This window comes from Ichthyophthirius multifiliis (assembly GCF_000220395.1).
Source record: "Ichthyophthirius multifiliis unplaced genomic scaffold scaff_1120509250834, whole genome shotgun sequence".
Taxonomy (NCBI): domain Eukaryota; phylum Ciliophora; class Oligohymenophorea; order Hymenostomatida; genus Ichthyophthirius; species Ichthyophthirius multifiliis.
Window position 1 is genome coordinate 75822 of NW_004086454.1, and position 19642 is coordinate 95463.

General features: G+C 16.4%; 4 protein-coding genes across 4 annotated transcripts, besides 21 other annotated features; 3 read left to right on the plus strand and 1 right to left on the minus strand. All coding sequences in view use genetic code 6, as the record gives it.

Annotated features, from left to right (window-relative positions):
• Positions 1–23: part of a microsatellite that runs on past the window's edge.
• A 402-nt stretch (positions 24–425) lies between these two features.
• Positions 426–459: a microsatellite.
• A 766-nt stretch (positions 460–1225) lies between these two features.
• Positions 1226–1271: a microsatellite.
• Positions 1272–1662: 391 nt separating this feature from the next.
• Positions 1663–1700: a microsatellite.
• Positions 1663–1707: a microsatellite.
• A 1541-nt stretch (positions 1708–3248) lies between these two features.
• Positions 3249–3290: a microsatellite.
• A 29-nt stretch (positions 3291–3319) lies between these two features.
• Positions 3320–3362: a microsatellite.
• Positions 3363–3475: 113 nt separating this feature from the next.
• IMG5_097540 (polyadenylate-binding protein, putative) lies at positions 3476–4369 on the plus strand (the record flags this gene model as incomplete). Its single annotated transcript, XM_004035515.1, has 1 exon — positions 3476–4369. A coding segment is annotated over one exon (789 nt), but the record flags the coding sequence as incomplete, so codon positions are not given.
• Positions 4370–6196: 1827 nt separating this feature from the next.
• IMG5_097550 (hypothetical protein) lies at positions 6197–6976 on the plus strand. Its single transcript, XM_004035516.1, has one exon. The coding sequence runs from the start codon at positions 6251–6253 to the stop codon at positions 6800–6802; it is 552 nt and encodes a 183-aa protein (XP_004035564.1). The 5' UTR covers positions 6197–6250; the 3' UTR covers positions 6803–6976.
• Positions 6825–6864: a microsatellite.
• Positions 6977–8177: 1201 nt separating the features above from the next.
• IMG5_097560 (lmf2 protein, putative) lies at positions 8178–9048 on the minus strand (the record flags this gene model as incomplete). The annotated part of the gene is made up of 4 exons (XM_004035517.1): positions 8178–8445; positions 8505–8631; positions 8669–8823; positions 8885–9048. 4 exons carry the CDS (start codon positions 9046–9048, stop codon positions 8178–8180), a joined length of 714 nt encoding a protein of 237 aa, XP_004035565.1.
• Positions 8478–8503: a microsatellite.
• A 417-nt stretch (positions 9049–9465) lies between the features above and the next one.
• Positions 9466–9495: a microsatellite.
• A 358-nt stretch (positions 9496–9853) lies between these two features.
• Positions 9854–9903: a microsatellite.
• A 2029-nt stretch (positions 9904–11932) lies between these two features.
• Positions 11933–11980: a microsatellite.
• Positions 11981–12588: 608 nt separating this feature from the next.
• Positions 12589–12633: a microsatellite.
• Positions 12598–12651: a microsatellite.
• Positions 12652–12955: 304 nt separating this feature from the next.
• Positions 12956–12995: a microsatellite.
• A 3529-nt stretch (positions 12996–16524) lies between these two features.
• Positions 16525–16561: a microsatellite.
• Positions 16530–16569: a microsatellite.
• Positions 16570–16624: 55 nt separating this feature from the next.
• Positions 16625–16748: a microsatellite.
• Positions 16655–16748: a microsatellite.
• Positions 16677–16748: a microsatellite.
• Positions 16749–16857: 109 nt separating this feature from the next.
• IMG5_097570 (hypothetical protein) lies at positions 16858–18194 on the plus strand (the record flags this gene model as incomplete). Its single annotated transcript, XM_004035518.1, has 3 exons — positions 16858–17010; positions 17334–17757; positions 17801–18194. Coding segments are annotated over 3 exons (971 nt in total), but the record flags the coding sequence as incomplete, so codon positions are not given.
• Positions 17066–17117: a microsatellite.
• Positions 18195–19642: the final 1448 nt, after the last annotated feature.

A 19642-nucleotide genomic window follows, 5' to 3' on the forward strand; every position in this document is an offset into this window, starting at 1 on the left:
TATTTTTTTTTTTTGTTATTTTTATTACATTAACATTTGAAGAAGTACTTAAAGTCTAATTCAGTGTTTTTTTCTAATTTTTTATTTATATAGTTATTTTAATATAAATTTTTTAATTACTCTTTGATATTAATATAATTATTTAATTTAGTTTCTATTTAAATACTATGGATATATTTTATTATAATAATTATTTTAGTTTTATAATGCTAGAAATATTAATAAAAAAATCAAATATTTTATTAAATTAATTTAAAAAATTACATTCAAAAGAATTAATAGAAGAATTATTTTAAGAATAAAATTTATGTTTTATTAGTTCAAACATATAGTTCTTAAAAAAAAAAAAAATTTTTCAAATAAAAAAAATTATAATATTTACCTAATTAATTTTCTATTCATTTTCATTTGTTTCTTTTAGAATTTAATTATGTTTAATAATTAATTTTAATAATTATTCGTAATAATCCAAACTATTCTATAATTTAGAATTTTATTCATTAGCTGCGACAACCTTATTTATTTTAATTTATAAAAACTATTTTTATAATAAAAAAACTTCTCTATATCTAGTTTAAATTCCATTAGTCTCATTTTTTGTCTTTTGTCTTTCGAATTCCTAGACAGTATATTCTTTATCTTATACAACTCTTCTTAATTCTTATAATGTTTCTTCATGTTCTTATAAAATATCTTATTTAAAATTATTTAATTCTTCGGCTACTTATTAATTGATTAATGCCTTTTTTTTTAAACTAAAAAAATAAATATATATATATATATACTTTGCTTTAAGCATCATTTCTTTCAGCACTTATTTATATATAATTTTTTAAAATATCTTTGTTTTATTAAAATAACTAATTTAAAAGATTAATTTTTGCATTAGATTTTTATTATAAATTATTATCTTTTTGACAATTTTTTTAAAAATAAATATTAATTATATTTTTTTATTTAAGATTAACCATTTTTTACAGTTTAAATATTATTTATAGATTTTTAGTTTACTAATTATAATGACTTTTTTTTTATCCCTAATACTATTTAAAATTAACTATTCAAATCTTTATATTATTATATTTCGTGTGATAAAAAAGAAACTTTGGCTTAATTTCTATTGTTTATATATTCATTAAAATCACTTTTAAGAAAATTTGTCATTATTACGTTTTTTTTATAAAATAAAACTTTAAAATAAAATAGCTAATAAACAAATAATATTTTATATTTATATATTTAAGATATGTATATATTTATTATTTTTATATGTAAAACATATATATATTATTATATTTTTATTATATTTTCATATAAAAGACACTTTATCAATAAATAAAGTCAAGAAAATATGTATAATGACATTTTTTTAGTTCATTAAGTTTTAATAAAAAAAAATTCTATCAAAAAGTAAATAATTTAAATTTAAATAAAAATAAAAAAATATATACTTAATATAAAATTTGTTTTAAATTATTTTATTTTATTTAATAAAAAAATAAAAAAAAATTAAAAATAACTTATTTTATTAAAAAGAGGAAAAAAAATAAACAAAAATAAATAAATAAATAATTCTTACTCATTAATATAAAGTATATATATATATAAATTATTTTTATTATTATTTTTTTTTAAAAAAAAATGTCTTATTAAAACCAACCTAAAAATAATAATAAAAAAAAAAATAAAAGAAAAAAAAATTAAAAGTCTTTTTATCATTTTATTTTCAAAAAAAAAAAAAAACAAAAAAAAAATTCAACAAATCTAAAATTACTCATTATTCTATTGATGTATTTAATTAACATTAATAGCTTTAAAATCTTTTTCATATTTACATTTGTTACATAATTTTCTAAAGGAAAAGTTATGATTATTACATCGAAAGCATATCCAATCAGATTTTTTATTAGATGTCTACTAAAAATTTTCTTTAGAAAATACAACATTTCCAAATTCTAATTATTTATCTGTAAATTCTTCAATTTTGCTTGATTTTTTTTTAAAATCTTCATCCCAAATAAGTTCACAAAATTATTATTTATTTTCTATTTCAGAATTTCTAAAAGAAGAATTTTAAGTCATTTATTTATTATTTTAAATATCAAATATATTATGATTATTAAAAATACTAGAATCATCTTCAAAAAGGAATGCATTAATAATATTTTCATTATAAAATCCTTAAATAGACTCTGAATTTTTTTAATAAGTATTATTATTTTTTTAATTCTGATTTGAATATTCTTCTTATTATTCTTTCTCGTCCATTATAATATTATTTATTTATTATTAAATATCATTTTGAAAAAAATCAGTACTATCATCTTCTGATTAATCATCAAAATTATTTTCTAAAGAACACATTTTTTAATTTTTTAAAGTCGGAAGTGTTTCATCTTCATCCTATTTATTATATGTTCTCTCTTAGTATTTTTCAAAAAGCTTTATATCCATTCTATTATAATTATTCATATTATTATTTATGTCTGTAAATACTTATCTTTTTTCATTATTATTGGTTGCTTTGGATGTTAAGTGATTTTATTTATTATAAATATATTATTCTTATTATTATTAAGTTTTTATTGATGGTATGTTTCCGTCAATACAATTTAGAAAAAAAGAATCTTTTTCAATATTATTTACATTCGTTAAGTTTTAATTTATATACTTTAATTTTTATTAAATTATCATTTAATTTTATATCTAGTTTTGCTATTTAGTTTAAATTAAACATCTATTACCTTTTTAATTTTTAAAAAAATATTTAAAATAATCTAAAATAATTAAAAATTGCTTTTAATTGAATTTATGTTTTTAAATACATATTTTATTTTATTTAATAAAAGTAGGTAAATTGTTAAATTAATGTATATAAAATATTTTATTTTAATTTTACATTGTTTACGAAACGAAAAATTTAAATTAAAACATAATAAACATATCCAATCTCCTATTCTTATTTAATTATTGAAATAGTTGTTTTCAATATTTTTTTTATTGTTATTTTGCTTTTTCATTTTTTTTTATATTTTTAACTTAATAAATAATATATAAATAATATTTGATTTCATACAATTAATAAGAATTATATAATTTTTACTATATATATTTAAATATAAATTTTTATTTAAAAATAAAAAAAAGAAAATTTAATCAAATATAGAAACACTTTTATATTAAATATTTAAATATTCAAAAAAAAAAAAAAAAAAAAAAAATTAAAAAAACAATTTTTTTTTTTTTTTAAAAAAATAAAATCAATAATAAAAAAAATAAAAAAATTAATATTAATATAAAATATAATATTTATTTCTAGAAAACTAAAACAAAAAACAAAAAAACTAAAACACAAACAAAAATTAATAATATAATAAAAGTTAAAAAACATATGGACAAATTATCATTATTATCCAAAATAGATTAACTTTATAAGATAAAAACTTAATAATTTCCTTAATAAGCAATTCAATCATCCCTTCCTCGCTCATAAATATCGAATTTCAAAAGCATAAAAGAAGAAACTACATTCACAATTGATTCATAATAAAACTAATCTAATAAGAACCAAACTTAAAATAAAGTTGTCTATGAAATAACTGATATAAGTGAGCTCCGGGCCGAAAACTCAAATGAACTTGAAAAAAATTTAAATAAATCATTCGAAGAAGACATAAAAATAATCCCGCATAAAGGTATAGAAATAGATGATTAAGAATTTCCTCCTTTAAATGTCTAAAACGAATTAATTTAAAAAAAAGTGGCTCGAATTGCAATGTCTTCCAAAACTTAAAAAAAGCCTGACTCTTAAAAAAATAAGCGATAGCTTCTTCTTGAAAAAGAAGAAGAAAAATAAAAATAAAAACTCATGAGAAAATCCGCTGGAGAAGTCTGGGTCGATTCTTCAATGAATTAATGGCCAGATTCTGACTATAGAATTTTTTGTGGAAATCTAGGAAATGAAGTAACAGATGATGTATTAGCAAATTCTTTTAAAAAATATCCTTCTTTTTGTAAAGCAAGAGTTGTTAGAGATAAAAGAAGTCAAAAAACATAAGGATATGGATTTGTGAGTTTCCTTGATCCTTAAGATTTCCTTAAGGCTTTGAAAGAAATGTAGGGAAAATATATTGGAAATAGACCAGTTAAACTTTAAAAGAGTGAGTGGGAAAAAAGGTCGTTTTCTAGCAAAAAAGATGATGATTTAGGAAATAAGTTCCTTAAAAAAGGCTTAAAGAAAACTAAAATTAGTAATAAGTTTTGATTTTTTTTGTTTTTTAAAAAAAAAAAATCATACAATAAGATTTGTACATAATACTTTTTTAAATAAAATAAAGGATTTTTTTATTATTTTTTTCATATTATTTTGGCTGGAAATATTTTATTTTTCTTATTATTTATATAAATTAATTTATTTAACAAAAAAATAATCAATTAATTTTTAGAATTATATATGAAAGAAAAAATATATAATTGAATCTTTTTTATTATTAAATATAGATTTTTTAAAAAATATATATTAAAATTTTTTTAAATTCAATTATCTTAGCCTTTAGAAAAAATAGCTTTTGAAAGTAATCTTAAATATATTATCACAAATTTTTTCATTTATTATTTTTTATAAAAACTTCTAATTTATAGGAGTATTTATATTCTACTTTTAATATAAATTATGTCTATAGTTTTATAAAATTCGAATTCAAAAGTACTCATTTAAAATATTATATCACTATAAAGTTTATTAACTTAAGTCATACATTACAGATAAATAAAAAAAACAATAGCAATTAGTTTACCTTGAATAATTCCTGTTATTTATACAATTTTAAAAACATTCATTTAAACCTATTAAAATTTATTTATTTTTTTGTAAAAATAATTACAAAAAATAATACACATAAAAGGAGGCATTATAGGTTTAACTTTTTATTCTTGCAAATTTTTTTAAAAGACATAATCAATAACTCTTTTTAATAGTTCAAATAATAATCACACTATTCCCGCCGAATCTTTAATTTCTCCAAAGCTATTGATTATACTTTTCATTTTTAAATATATTTTTTAAATGTTTTTTATTTTTTCATAAAAACTATAAAGCATTCTTAATAATTAGTGCATTTTTAATATTTTAAAATAAATTTTTCTTTTGCTATAAAATTTTTATTAATTAATTTATGTATATTAATTCCTAGGAATATAAAAATTAAAATAAATAACCGCTTTCAGGATTTCTTACATTATTATCTTCTCTATGGCAGTCTATTTAAATTAATATCTATTATTAATAATTTATATTATTTAAACAAATTCAAGCCAGTTTCATCCATTTTAAATACACCATATATCTTAAATAAGATTAATAAAAGAAAAATAGTTATAACAATTATTAATAAGCTAATAATATTTTTCACTTAAAGTTATTTAAATCTTGTTAAAATTATTTATATTTTTACAATTTTATTTTTATAAAAATAAATATTTAATAATTTTAAAAATAAATATAATAACAAAACAATCATATATTAACTCTTTTTTTTTTACTAAACATATTTTATGTTCTAATCAGTTTATTTTGAGATATAAAAAATTGAATTTTATTTTATAAATACACAACTTATATAAAACTTTTATTAATATAAGAAATATTCTAAAAAAAAAAATATATTTTTATAAATAAATACTTTAATAATTTCTCCTTATTCAGGATTATTTATTACTAAATCTAATGCATTAAAATTCTAAAAATTATCTAAAGTAAAAAAATAGTAAAGATTTTCTGGCAGAATATAATCATTTTTTATACAAAAACTTCGTTCCTTTATACACTTTTCAACATAAAATAACAAAGCTAATAATTTTTTCAAAACTAAAATGCACAAAATTAGATTAGGAATTCAGTCTACAGATCCTTAAGAATCCCAAGATAATTTTCTTTTCTCCATTCTTAATAAATTCAATAGAAATACTTATATTTTTTAAAAAATATTTTTATAAATTAATCTATTATAACTATTAATTAATATTGATCTTTTTTATTATCTATATTATATCATATTTAATATTAATAAATAATTAAATATGAAATTAAAAATATTTATATTAAAATTTTTAATTTATTTTTTTAAAATAAACATATCATTTTAAAATCTTTATTTATAATAATTTTATTTAAGAAAAAAAAATAATTAATTTTCCTTATAAATGGATATATTTGATTAATAAATAAGAATAATGATAGAAAATAGTCAATATGAATTAAAGTGGCATAAAAATGATGATATAACAAATATTAATCATGTAGCCGAATACATTTTAAAAGAAATTTTAGCCCATTATTAAACTGATAAAATAATACTAAAAGTTAACAAAAAAAAATGATATAAATATATTTATGTAAATAATAGGATGGCGAATAATAAGAATTTTTAGTCAAAGATATAATAAATTTTAATATGACAGAAATATTTGCTTATTTACCTCACAAAAAAGAAATAAAAACATTCTCACATAATGTAAAAATATAAATATATAAAAAAATTAATAAAAAAAGAAGATATAAGAACATGAAAATAGACATATATTTTAATATTGTAATCCTAATAAGATTGATGTTTAGATTCTAAAATAAGGTTTTCAATAGGATTATTATACATTAAATATGATTTAAATAGAAAAGTAAAAATAAATATATCAAAAATTAATTATTTTTTCTTTGAAAGTATAGATAATCATAAGCATATAAACATTTTACAAACATATAACCAATAGAAGTTAATTTACCAAAAATATAAGTACAAAATGATAATGGTTAGAAAATCGATGAATCTCCGAAATTTGGTCAATGTTCTCCGAAATTTGGGCAATAATAACAATAATAACCATAAAATATTGAAAAAAGGGAAAAAGTAGCTACATTTGGAAGTCAATAAGATTACATTAAATTAAATTAATAGAATAATAATGAAATTATAGGCTATACTTTAAGTGAAGTATTTTTATTTATAAGAACAAAAATTAATTAAAAAAAAAGGTTGCATAGCATAATACAGACAAAGATGCTTGGACTGTCATTAATGGAAAAATTTATGATGTAACAAATTATCTTAATTATCATCCTGGAGGAAAAAATAAATTAATGTTAGGAGTCGGAAAGGATGGAACAGCTTTATTTGTAAAATATCATCCTTGGGTTAACGTAGCTTTTATTTTAGCAAAAAGTTAAGTTGGATTTATAATAAGGCTAGAGCTAAAAGCGATTATTATTAAATAAAAATTGATTTTTGTTATTAACAAAAATAAGTTTAAAAAAATTCTATTTTATTATTTTTCATTATTTAAATATGTTATTTATTAATATAATAGCTAAAAAAACAAATATAATTTGAAATAAAGGAATTTTTTATAATGGATTGATAGGATAATCTTATTTAAAAGTATCAAAAATGTTAAAATTCTTTAATTTTTATATAAATTCTTTATCATTTATTTATAAGTTATTCACAAAGAATTTGTCCAAATTTCTTTTCCAAAATATTCTATTATAATTTAAGATAAATATTAAAATATATTAAAATAAATAACCCTTATCTGTTTTTTTCTTCTTTATTACTAAAAGAATATATGTATTTACTAACTCTAATAAAATTTGGCTAACTATTATTTTCAAAAAAAAAATTCTTATCGACGAGACTATTTACACTTTTATTATTTTACAAAAGCTTATAAATAAAATTAATCAAATATTTATCATTTATATGTGGTTTTAAAGCAGAGAACCATAATTACCATTCTAATCTAGGCTAATAAGGTCCACATAATTTCCCATTCTCGAAAAAATTTCCAGGCTTATAAAAGAAACTTATTTCTTAAAAGGACTTTCCGTCGGAACTTAATTCAAAAATGAGTTCTTCTCTTCCTTATACTCCTGTAATAATGCTAAAAATACTATAAGAAGATGAGATATGGAAAGGTTAAATATTTTTATTGAGAAATTTAATAAAAGGAACGTCCTAAAAAAAGGAGGATTTTTAACTTTACATTCCATTTAAAAAGGAAAAAGAGGATATTAAATATACTAAAATTAAAAAACAATTGCAAAAGTTCTTTTTAAATAATTATTGTTTATATTTTTTATTTATTTATCTATGAATAATTATGTAAATTCCTTAAACTATTTATCAATGATAATAAAAGATCAATAATGGTAATAATCCATCAACAAATATTTATCTAATTATATTTTCTGAAATTATTATTTCTTCATTATAAAAAATAGTTTTAAAAAATAACATATAATGAATTATTAATACTATAAATATCATTATTAATATTTCAGATAATCTTATTTTTCCTTTATTTTATTCTACATTTTTTATCCCTAAAAGCTTTTATATTTTATAATTAATTAATATATTTAAATATTCATCTTCAATGCATGAAAAGGAACTGAATTTTTTATTTTATATTTAATATGCCTATATTTTTATTTTTATTTTTATTTTTACACTAGGATAGTTAAGAAATTAAAAAAATTATAATTTCCTGATAAAAATATCATTATTTATTAACTTAAAATCATTAAAAATCCAAAAAATTGAACACTTTTTAATGGTAAATATATTAAAATAGAACCTAAAATCTAAAATATATAAATATATATTTTTTATACAAAAAAAAAATACTAAATTAATAAAAGTTTAAGCTTCAAAAAACTTCCAAACATATTCAGGTAAATTATAAAAATACCAAGAAAAAGTATTAGGAAGTGGCTAACTTTGAATATAAAATTTTAATGCAGTTAAATTTTACGAAGTAGAGCATTAACTTTTTTAATTTTTTTATAAATTTTATTAATATGCTTTTTTTTATTGAAAAAATATAATACTGAGTTAATTTAAGTATTCCGCTAGCATAATTTAATCTAAAAGTGAGCCATTTTAAGAGATCTTTAATAATACTTGATAATTCATCGACATGATATTAATTATTTTTATACACAGGAGTAAAAATATACTTAAAAATCCAGCTTCTAATAACAAATAATCCCATTAATAATTAGTAAAATCTTGTCCAATATGATATATAGACAAATAAAAAATCCATAGAATTCCAAGGAATAAAAATTTAAAAAAACTTTAAATTCTTGTTTAAGAGAATAAAAAAACTAATTAAAATTCCTAATAGACAAATTAAATGGAATGTATTATCAAATTCATCATTTTTTTCAAGAAAAGGCATTAATTTTAATATATATTTATTTATAGTTTCACTATAAATAAATATTGTAGGATATTTACTAAATAAATTTTAACTTTCTTTATTAAATTTATTTTTAAATAGTTTCTATTTTCATTATTTTTATTTTTAAAAATAATGTTAGTTTACTTTTATAGGTAATAATCCATCAGAACTATATAGACCTGGAATTTAAACATAAAATGAAGCAAAAGAACAAATATATATTACTTTTATTTATTTATTTTATTTATTTGTTTTTTAATTTTATACATGCTATTCCTTTTAAATATATTTGCTAAAATAAATATAATGTTTATATAGATTTTCTTTCCATTTTTTTTTCTATTTAATAAATCAATATCTTATTTATAAAAAAATTATATTTAAATTAATAATAAAGTTCACATATTTGTAAGAAAATACTATTAGACAAAATTAATTAAATAAATCGAAAAAAAATAAAATATAAATTATAATTTAAAAATAAAAATAAAAATAAAAAAGATAATCAATCTTTGGTTGTATATGCAATATAAATATTAATGTGATTATTTTGCTTTTTAATACCTTTAATATTTAACTCAAATTAATTTAATTCAATATTATATATTAAAAGATATATATATATATATATATATATATATATATATATATATATATATATATTTGATTTTAGAAATTAAATTCATAGTATCCCTTCTTATTTAATAAATTATATCAAATTTAAAATGATAAATAAAAAAAATTGAATTATTTATAACATATAAAAAAGTTCAGTTAATTTATAGAATATTAGATTGTATCTAAAATAATTTTGTATTCTTAAAAAAAAAAAAAAAAATTATAAAAAAACTGTTTTCTATCAAAATTTGATATTTCACTAATTAATAAACATAAAAATAAATATAATAAAAAAGAAACTCAAAAATTTTTATCTGCACTTCCAATATTTTCATTACTTAATTAAAGATTAGATTTTTTGATTAAAAGAACAATTTTATCTTCTACTTTATCAAATCGATTTTTGATAATATTTTGAATTTAACTAATATGGTTTTGAATTTCTTCTTGCAATTTAAGATGAATATCTTTAGAAGGAATATGAATATAATCATTAATAAGTAAAAACTCCTATACATTATTTTTTTGATCTTATTAAGATTCAAAAAGTACTTTATTATTAGTACTAGAATTATCTTTTTTCCTTTAAAGAGTCGTTTAGAGTTCTATTTTTTAATTATTAATAAGACTTTTTTATTTACTTTATCTCTTATTTTTTTTGTATATACTAATTTTATGCCAAATAAAGCTTATTACAACTAGTCCTCCGAGAATAATCCAAAGTCCAATAAATTCTTTCAAATTTAATTTTTTTTCATTATTTTTGCAATTATTTGTTAAATTAGAAGAATAATACTTGTCTTAATTTTACAATATAACCGAGAACTTATTTTATTTAAACTACAATAATTTTTTATTAAAAATCGGGAGTAAAAAGGCATTTTAAGAATTTGTAATAATACCATAACTAAAATTGTTAATGCTTTCATTCTAAACAAGTACTGTACAATAATCCATTTAATTAATGTGATCAATATATGGAATATCTGCAATAATAATATTTTAAGTACCGTTACTTTGATTTTATTTAAAAAATTAGTCAAGTATTTATTCTTGTCCTTCTGCATTTCGTTAAAAAGTATGTATTTTTGCCTAAAAATCTTTTTCAAAAATATATGAATTTAAAAATTCGGAAAAAGTATAAATATTAGCATATGAAAGATGCTTTATTTTTTCAATATCAAAATCATATTGATGATATATATAATAATTAGAAATTAAATCAGATATATAAATAGCCAAAATAATCAAAATAAAAAGCCAAAAAGACAACATAAATACTCTTGATTAAAAATTCTATAATTTGACCGAAAAAGAAAAAAATAAGATGAAAAAGATTACCAAATCATTTCTAAAAGATTCTTTTTTTAAATTTTAGACATTTTTTTTATACTTAGTTATTTCTCTTCAAATATCCATGTTATTCCTCCAACCAAAAAACCTAAAATTAATAAAAAAAGCCATAAATGCCAATCAAAAGGATAGAAAAATTTCCAAATTAATTACTCTTATTCTTTCAATAATATCATTTTTAAACCTGAATTGTAATATGGTATTGAAAATTAATATCCTTTTTCGATTTTTTCTACGTCTATTATTATACCTCCTATACCATATTAAATTTCGTCTTTTTATAAGCTTTATAATAATGAAGATTCGTCTTTATAACATATTAATTAGGCATCTGGATCTAATATTTTTTTTAATATTGTTATTTCAAGCCCAATTAGATCTTCTAACTATTTTTAATTAGTATATGTTTGGCCGACTTTACAATTTGAAAAAGGAGTTAGATTTACTATTCCTATTTTGTATGTATTTATGCATATAATAACAAGGAAATCTATTAATAAAATATATTTTTGCATTTTTATTTTTGTTTTTTTACTTTTTCAATTAAAAATATTTATTGAATAGTTAAATAATTTTTGGTTTGTAAAATATAATATTATTTATTAATTAAAAAGTAAAAAATATTAAAATAAAATGTCTATATATACATATTTAATGTTGAAGATAGTAAGAAATAGTACATTTTTTTAAATAAAATAATAATTTTTTTGAAAATCTATTATTTTTTTTCTAATAAACTTTTTTTATTTTCGAATAAACTTTTATTTTTGATGAAAAAAATAAATAAATTTGTATATAGAAAAAAAACTATTTTAAATGCTATTTTTATTTAAACTTTTAAAGCTCCTTCCAAGTTTAAGTCTAAATAAACTTTTTAATTCAAAATATGAATTTATTTAAACTTTTTAATTAGAAAAGTTAATATTTAAACCAGATATTATAATTGATAATTAAATCATATGAATATTTTAACTTTAGAGTTTAATCAATATTCATAACTATTACTTGAATAAAAAAAAAATTAACAAGTTATAACAAATTTAAATAAGTTTAAAATCATTATTTTAGATTCTTATTAGTTTTTACATTCTCTCGCAAATGTAATATGAGGAAATTTTATTTTAATTATTAATCAATTGATTTCTAAACCTTTTAGTAAAACAAATATTTAGCTTTGATAATATAATATAATAGAATTAAATATTTAACAAAAATATAATAAATTGTTTGTTTTTAAAAAAATATTATAGTTTTTATAGTTTAATTTTTTAAAAAAATGATTAATAAAATAAAGGTATTATATGTAAACTAAATAAATAAATACTTAAAATAAATTGAAAAAAATATTTTAAACATTTTTTTAATATCTATATCTATTATAATATAATATAATATAATATAATATAATTTTATATATATATATATTTAAATTAATTTTATTTTATTTAAAAAAATAAAATTTTAAATTCATTATATTTTTATATATTCATTTAAATTTTTTTTTAGTATAAATAATATAAAATATATTCTTTATCTTAATTTTTTTTTTTTAAAAAAAAAGTAATTAATAGTTTTTTTTAAAAAAAAATTATAATTTTATTAATTATTGATTTATTAAAATAAAATTAAATTAGAAATTCAGATAAATTAAAAAAAAAAGTATTAACATATGTTTAAAATTAATATTATAATACATATAAAATAATTAAAAAAATAAATTAAGTAATACTATTTATTATTTTTTTAAAAAAAATCAATAAAAAATAAAGAAAAATAAATTAAAATATGAATAAATATTCATAAAATATATAACATTATCATCAAACTTAAATATAATAATAAAAGCCTTAAATTAATCATTAAGTTAATCACTATCAACTTTCCAAGAATTAAACTTAAATAGTGACTTCAAGTCTAATATAAAAACATGTCCATAAGAGTTAATTATAATCAACATAATAATAATAATAAATTATCTAATCACAATAAATATAAACATAACTTTAGCAACAATAAGTATAGCCTTAGCAACCTCATTAACAATATGTTCACAAAAAAATAATTGAGAAATACAGTTATTTTTTGAATGAATAAATTGGTAAAGGCTGTTTTTCGGAAGTATATAAAGGTAAAAATGAAAATACAGGAGATGAAGTAGCAATAAAAGTGATAGATATGAGAAGTATAAAAAACGAAGTAGAACATTTTTTATTAAAAAATGAAATTAATGTATTAAAGAAACTAAATAATATTAACTGTCTTAAATTATTAGATATTTTCTAAACCGTAAACAATACTTATATAATTACTGAATTTTGTAACAATGGAGATTTAAAATAACTCATTAGTTAATATGGATATTTATCTGAGTCTGTAAGTACCAAAATACTTAGACACATAGTTAGTGGAATATAAGAATTACAATTGAAAAAAGTAAAATTATAATTTTATACATTTTTTTTTTAAAAAAAATAAAATAATTAAAAATAGGTTATTCATAGAGATTTAAAATTAGCTAATATTTTAATTAAAGATAGTATTCCAAAAATTGCTGATTTCGGTTTTTCTAAAGATCTTGATGGTGAATAATGTAGAATTTATTATAATGTAGGAACTCCTATGTATATGTGTCCTTAATCTTTAAAATAAAATTTGTACTCTTATAAAAGCGATATTTGGTCACTTGGAGTTCTTTTTTATGAAATGCTTTATGGGTTAACTCCTTGGACAGCCACTACTGAACTATAATTAATTAATAAAATAAGTACTGTGCCTGTTTAATTTCCTTAATTTCCTTAAGTATCTGAAGAATCAAAAAACTTTATTAAAGGATGTTTGCAAATAGATGAAAATAAAAGATTTGGATTATAAGAATTATTTTAATAACAAATAATAAATAATTTAAATATAAATCCTGTTAATCAAAATTAAGAAAATTTAGTAAAATAATAAGTTATAGTCATATAATAAGCAAATTAAGAAAAAAGCACAGAAAATAATATAAAAACTGGATTTTAGTAAATTATCAATTAATTTTCTCCTTTAAAAATTAGTGTAATATAAAAAAATTAAATTAAACAAAAATAATATTAATTTTTTTAAAAAAAGAATGATAATAAAAATATCAGTACACCTCCCTAAAATAATAATGAGAAAAAACATGAAATTTTCACTTAAATATAAGAAACTGACAATATGGAAGATATATATTTAAAAGAATTTTAGAAAAATGATTAAATCATTTTGGCCCAAATTAATTTTTGTAGGTTTCTTTATAAACTATATAAGAACATATCATCTAACATAGACTTTATATCACCCGAATTAAAAAATAAAATATTATTTATAATAATAAAAAACGTGGTAATAAAAATCGAGAAGTTATCCTATTTAAACTAATAAATAAATCAAATAAATTTAACTAATTTAACCAAATATATGCAATCTGATAGTTTTTAAAAACTTTAATTAATCATAAACGAATACAAAATAAAATATATAAACGCTTTCAACAAAATTTATGATGAAATATTAAAAATTCCAATAGAAGATTAAAAGTTTAATTCTATTTTTGACAAAAATTTCTTTGAATTTCAAAGTTTTTATATTATTAATTAAAGTTATATGAAATTAATAATACATTAAACCAACGATATACTGAGTAAAAGCATTTAAAATTTATATGATAACGATTTTGTCAATGAGAAAATTAAAAAAATTGGAATTTGCTTAGAATCTTTAATTACTTATTATTCACTTTAGTAGCTAATATTGGAAAAGTTTAATCAGTATGACTGTTTTGCTTAAAATTCAAAAATTAATATAATTGTTTAAGAGTATACTAATAGCCTTACAAAATAAAACATTATTTTAATTTAAAATAAAATTCAAAAATTACAACTTTGAAATTGAATTTAATTAATTTAATTTAATAATTTTTAAATTATTTAATAAAAAAACACAACAAATTTAAGTGATTTTATATAAAAAAAATAAGGTTTCTTTCACATTTTTTATTAATTTAATAAAAGAATATGTAATATATATGTTTAATTTAATTTTTTCTATATTATTTTATTTTGTGTTTTTATTTAATTTAAAGGATTTATTTTATTTCAAATTAAAACTCATCATTTATTTTTATACAAATAACTTTTTTTTAATTTCTTTCATAACAATGATTTTTATCAAAAAGAAATAAGAAAAAATATTAAGAATTTAAATAAACTAATAATAAAAAAATATTTTTTATATAAATTAAACTTATAGTTAATAATGATTAAAAATTAAATGTTTTTTTTTTATATAAAATAATAATTATTCTTTTAAAACTAAGCTTTTCATTTAATATTCTTCAGTATGGAAACTAATTATACATTTTTATAAGCATCGAATAAAATTAAATAGTTTTTGTAAATATCATTATCAAAGCAATTAATTAAAGCACTTGTATTGCTCATATAAAGAATTTTTAATTTTTATATTTAACAAGCTTATTCATTTTATCTTAAAAAAATTAGTCTGTTTTTTTAATAAAATATTAGTTTTTAATTTTCTTCATCATAGTAAATTCTATTAGGCATAATATTCTAAAGAAATATTGTCTTTTAATTAATTAATAATATTATTTAAAATTATATATTTATTTACTCCTAAACCTATCATCCCTAATCCTATACCAAAGGACGATCCATCACTTAAATAATCACTTACAAATGAAGATCCAATTAAAACTATCGGAATCAAATTATTAGTTTGTTTTTCATAAATTAACTATTTATTTAATTATGAAAAAAAAAAATTATTAAATTTCTTTGTGAACATATTTTTATTATAATAAAAAAAATATAAATAAAATAAAATAAAGGGTAATATATATTTTATTTTAATTTTAAAAACATTAAACAAATAAAATATTTTTTATTTGTTTTATTTATACTTAAACTGTAAAGGAAATACATTTTAAATGTATAAATAGACAGTTATAATAAGTGTTTTAAAATAAATATTAAGAAATATTTAGAATAAAAGTTATAATAAAATTTTAATATTTATATAAATAATAAAAAAGTTTAAATTGAATTAATTAGTTTTAAATATATAGATATATTAATACTAAATTTATCAATTATAGTATTTATATAATTTTTAAAAAAAATTAAAATATATTTTCTTAAAAATTAAAAAAAAACTAATAAAAAATAAAACTAAAATATTGCAAAAACAATAATAATAAAATAAATAAATGCTAAAATATAGGTAAAAAAGATTATATTAATGATAATATTAAATTCAAACAATATGATTACAAAGAAAAATAAATAAAATAAAAATAATTAAATAAAATAAAAATTATTATTATTAAAAAAAAGTTTGTAACAATAGAATAAAAATAATGAATATAAATACTTATTATATATATAAATATATTTTAAAGATAAAAATATAAATTATATAATGATAATTATATATATTAATAAATATATATTATATAATATATATTATATATATTAATATATATATTTATATATATATATCTCTAATATAATAAAACTTATTTTATAATTAAACATTAATAAAAAAATATTTATTTAAGTTCAATTGTTTAAATTACTAATTAACAATTATTTAATACCAATAAAATATATGAGTTAAACTGAAATTCGAATATGTGGACACTTTAAGCTTGGTAAAAAAATAAGATCAATAACTTAAGTTTAACATTATTAAGCAAAAAATATTTAAAGTGACTAAAATGTTTTAATAAAAATTGAAGAAACGAAATATCGTCATCCACAAGTAATTAATATTTAAAGTAAAAAAAAAATATTAATATGAATAAATACTAAAGCCTTTAAAAATGATATAAATATAAAAAATTAGATAAAATATTAAAAATCATATAAGTTTTAAAATATCTGCTTTTTGTTTAATAATTTTATTTTCAAACTAATCGGCATAAAAAAAAAATTAATACAAAATACAATAGTATCTTATTATTGTTTTTGATTTATAAAAGCAAATAAAAAAATAAATATTTTAAACAAAAGCGAATATAAAAAATATGAAGATTTTTTAATACAAAAAAGACATATTTTTTTTTTTTTTTTTAAAAAAAAAAGTTATTATATGAAGGAAAGATCCTGTAAAATTTATAAGGAGGAATAGGTATTCCAAGCATGTTTTGGTATAAAAAAAAAAAAAGAAGATAAATAAAGAAAAAAATTAGGTGTGGTTAAGAAGGAGATAACAATTTTTTGGTAATGGAAGAATTAGGAGAAAGCTTAGAGTAATTATTTTAAAATTGTAATCGAAAATTTTCTTTAAAAACTGTGCTAATGATAGGAGTTTAAATATTAAAATCGATAGAATATATGCATTATAAATCATATATAAATCGTGAGATAAATTCATAAAACTTTCATTTGGGTATTTAATTGTAAAACATAAATAAAATATTTTAATTAAATTTTGGATCCGCAAAAAAATATAAGGATTCCTAAACACATGAGCATATACCTTTTCGAGAAAAAAAACCTTTAATAGGTATTAATTTTATTTTAAAGTATCATAAATAATAAAAAAAAAGGTGCTTCTCGATTTGCAAGTATTAATGCACACTTAGGATATGAATTATCAAGAAGAGATGATATTGAAAGCCTTGCTTATATGTTAATTTATTTTTTAAAGGGTAGCTTACCTTGGAAAGGTTTGAAAATGACAAACAAACAAGCAAAATTCTAAAAAGTAAAAGAAATAAAAACTAAATAATCTATATAAGAACTGTGCAAAGGGTGTCCGAAAAGTATTGAACTTTTTTTAGAATATTCTAGAAGTTTAGGTTTTGAAGATAAACCAGATTATACCTACTTAAAAGGTATTCTTTTAGAAACTTTTCATAATTAAGGTTTTATATTTGATTTTATTTATGACTGGGTGCTTTTACCTTTGAATAAAATAGAGAACTTGGAAAAACTAAGTATTTTTTTTTATATTTATTATTAAAAAAGTTAATAAAAGGTAAAATTCCTATTGATATAGATTTAAATTCAGATGAAATTAAAACATTAGAAGAAATCGAAAAATAAATATAAGAAGAATAAATCAATTAAAATCAAGGAAATGAAATATTATAAATCCAAATTTAAAAATAAAACATATAATAAATATAATTATAACAATAAAAAGAGACCTTAAAAAAAAATCAAAAATAAAAATAAAACCAAAAGAAATAAGAATGCAATATTTTTTGAAAAAAAAAAATTTAAAAATAACATATTTTTATTATTATTAAATATTTTAATTTTTTCTTATTTTTATAAATAAAAAAAATAAGTAAATATATATTTTTATCTAAATAAAAAAAATGTCTTCACAGCAAATACAATAATGTAAGAAATCTTTATTTAAAATATAAATAATAAAATAGATTCGAAGTCTCCTGTAAAGTAAACATAATCTACATTTACAAATATATCAAAATTAAGCGAATAAAAGTTTTAACAACCAGAATATGACAATACTATATAATCAATAAGCAAAAGCCAAAATATACAAAAAGATATTTATTAATTTAACTCAGAAAGCATTAAATAAAGATTAAGAGTTATTTTTACTTATTATTGCACATTTGGAGACCGTTAAAATTTTTAGATTTTAAAATCAAACAAATTTAATAAATTAATGTCTGATATAGAGATAAAAGATAATTTAATACCTTAAAATACTTTAGATTTATTATATGTGTAATTTACTTAAAACAAACAGAATTTAGATTTCAAAGGCTTTTGTAATTTGTTAACAAAGATTTCTTAGATTATTTATTAAGATAAAAATTAAGAAAACTCTTTATTATTGTTAATTCAAGACTATTTTGATAAAATTTTTGACATAATTTACTAATAAACTGATTTAGGAATTAATTTATAATCAATCTCTTAACCAATAAATTAATAATGTATTTTAGTTTTGAAAAATATAAATTTAATATTGAAAAAAATATATTGTGTAAAATTTATTTTATATTTGTTTTTTTAATGAATATATATATTTATTTAAAAAAATCAGGTTTATTTCCCTTGGGAAAATATAAACTAATTACAATATTAAGAAAATTTTTAAAAATCTTTAGATTCTTTATTTATTTTTTTAAAAGATTATGAATTATGTCCAAAACTTTTTAGTAAAAGTATATCTTATTTGCTTTTTACTGAATTAATAGAATGTAATAATTATGAATTGTTAAAAAACAATTAATAGGTATATAATCCTTATGGGTTAGAAGATTAAGGGACACTTTTTACTTTAAATAAGTTTATTACCTTTATTATTAGAAGTAGTTAAATATTATCAAAAGAATTTTATTAAGTAATTATTCAAAGATAAAATTCAGACTTTGAAAAGCTAATCTTATTATTAGAACATATGGAAA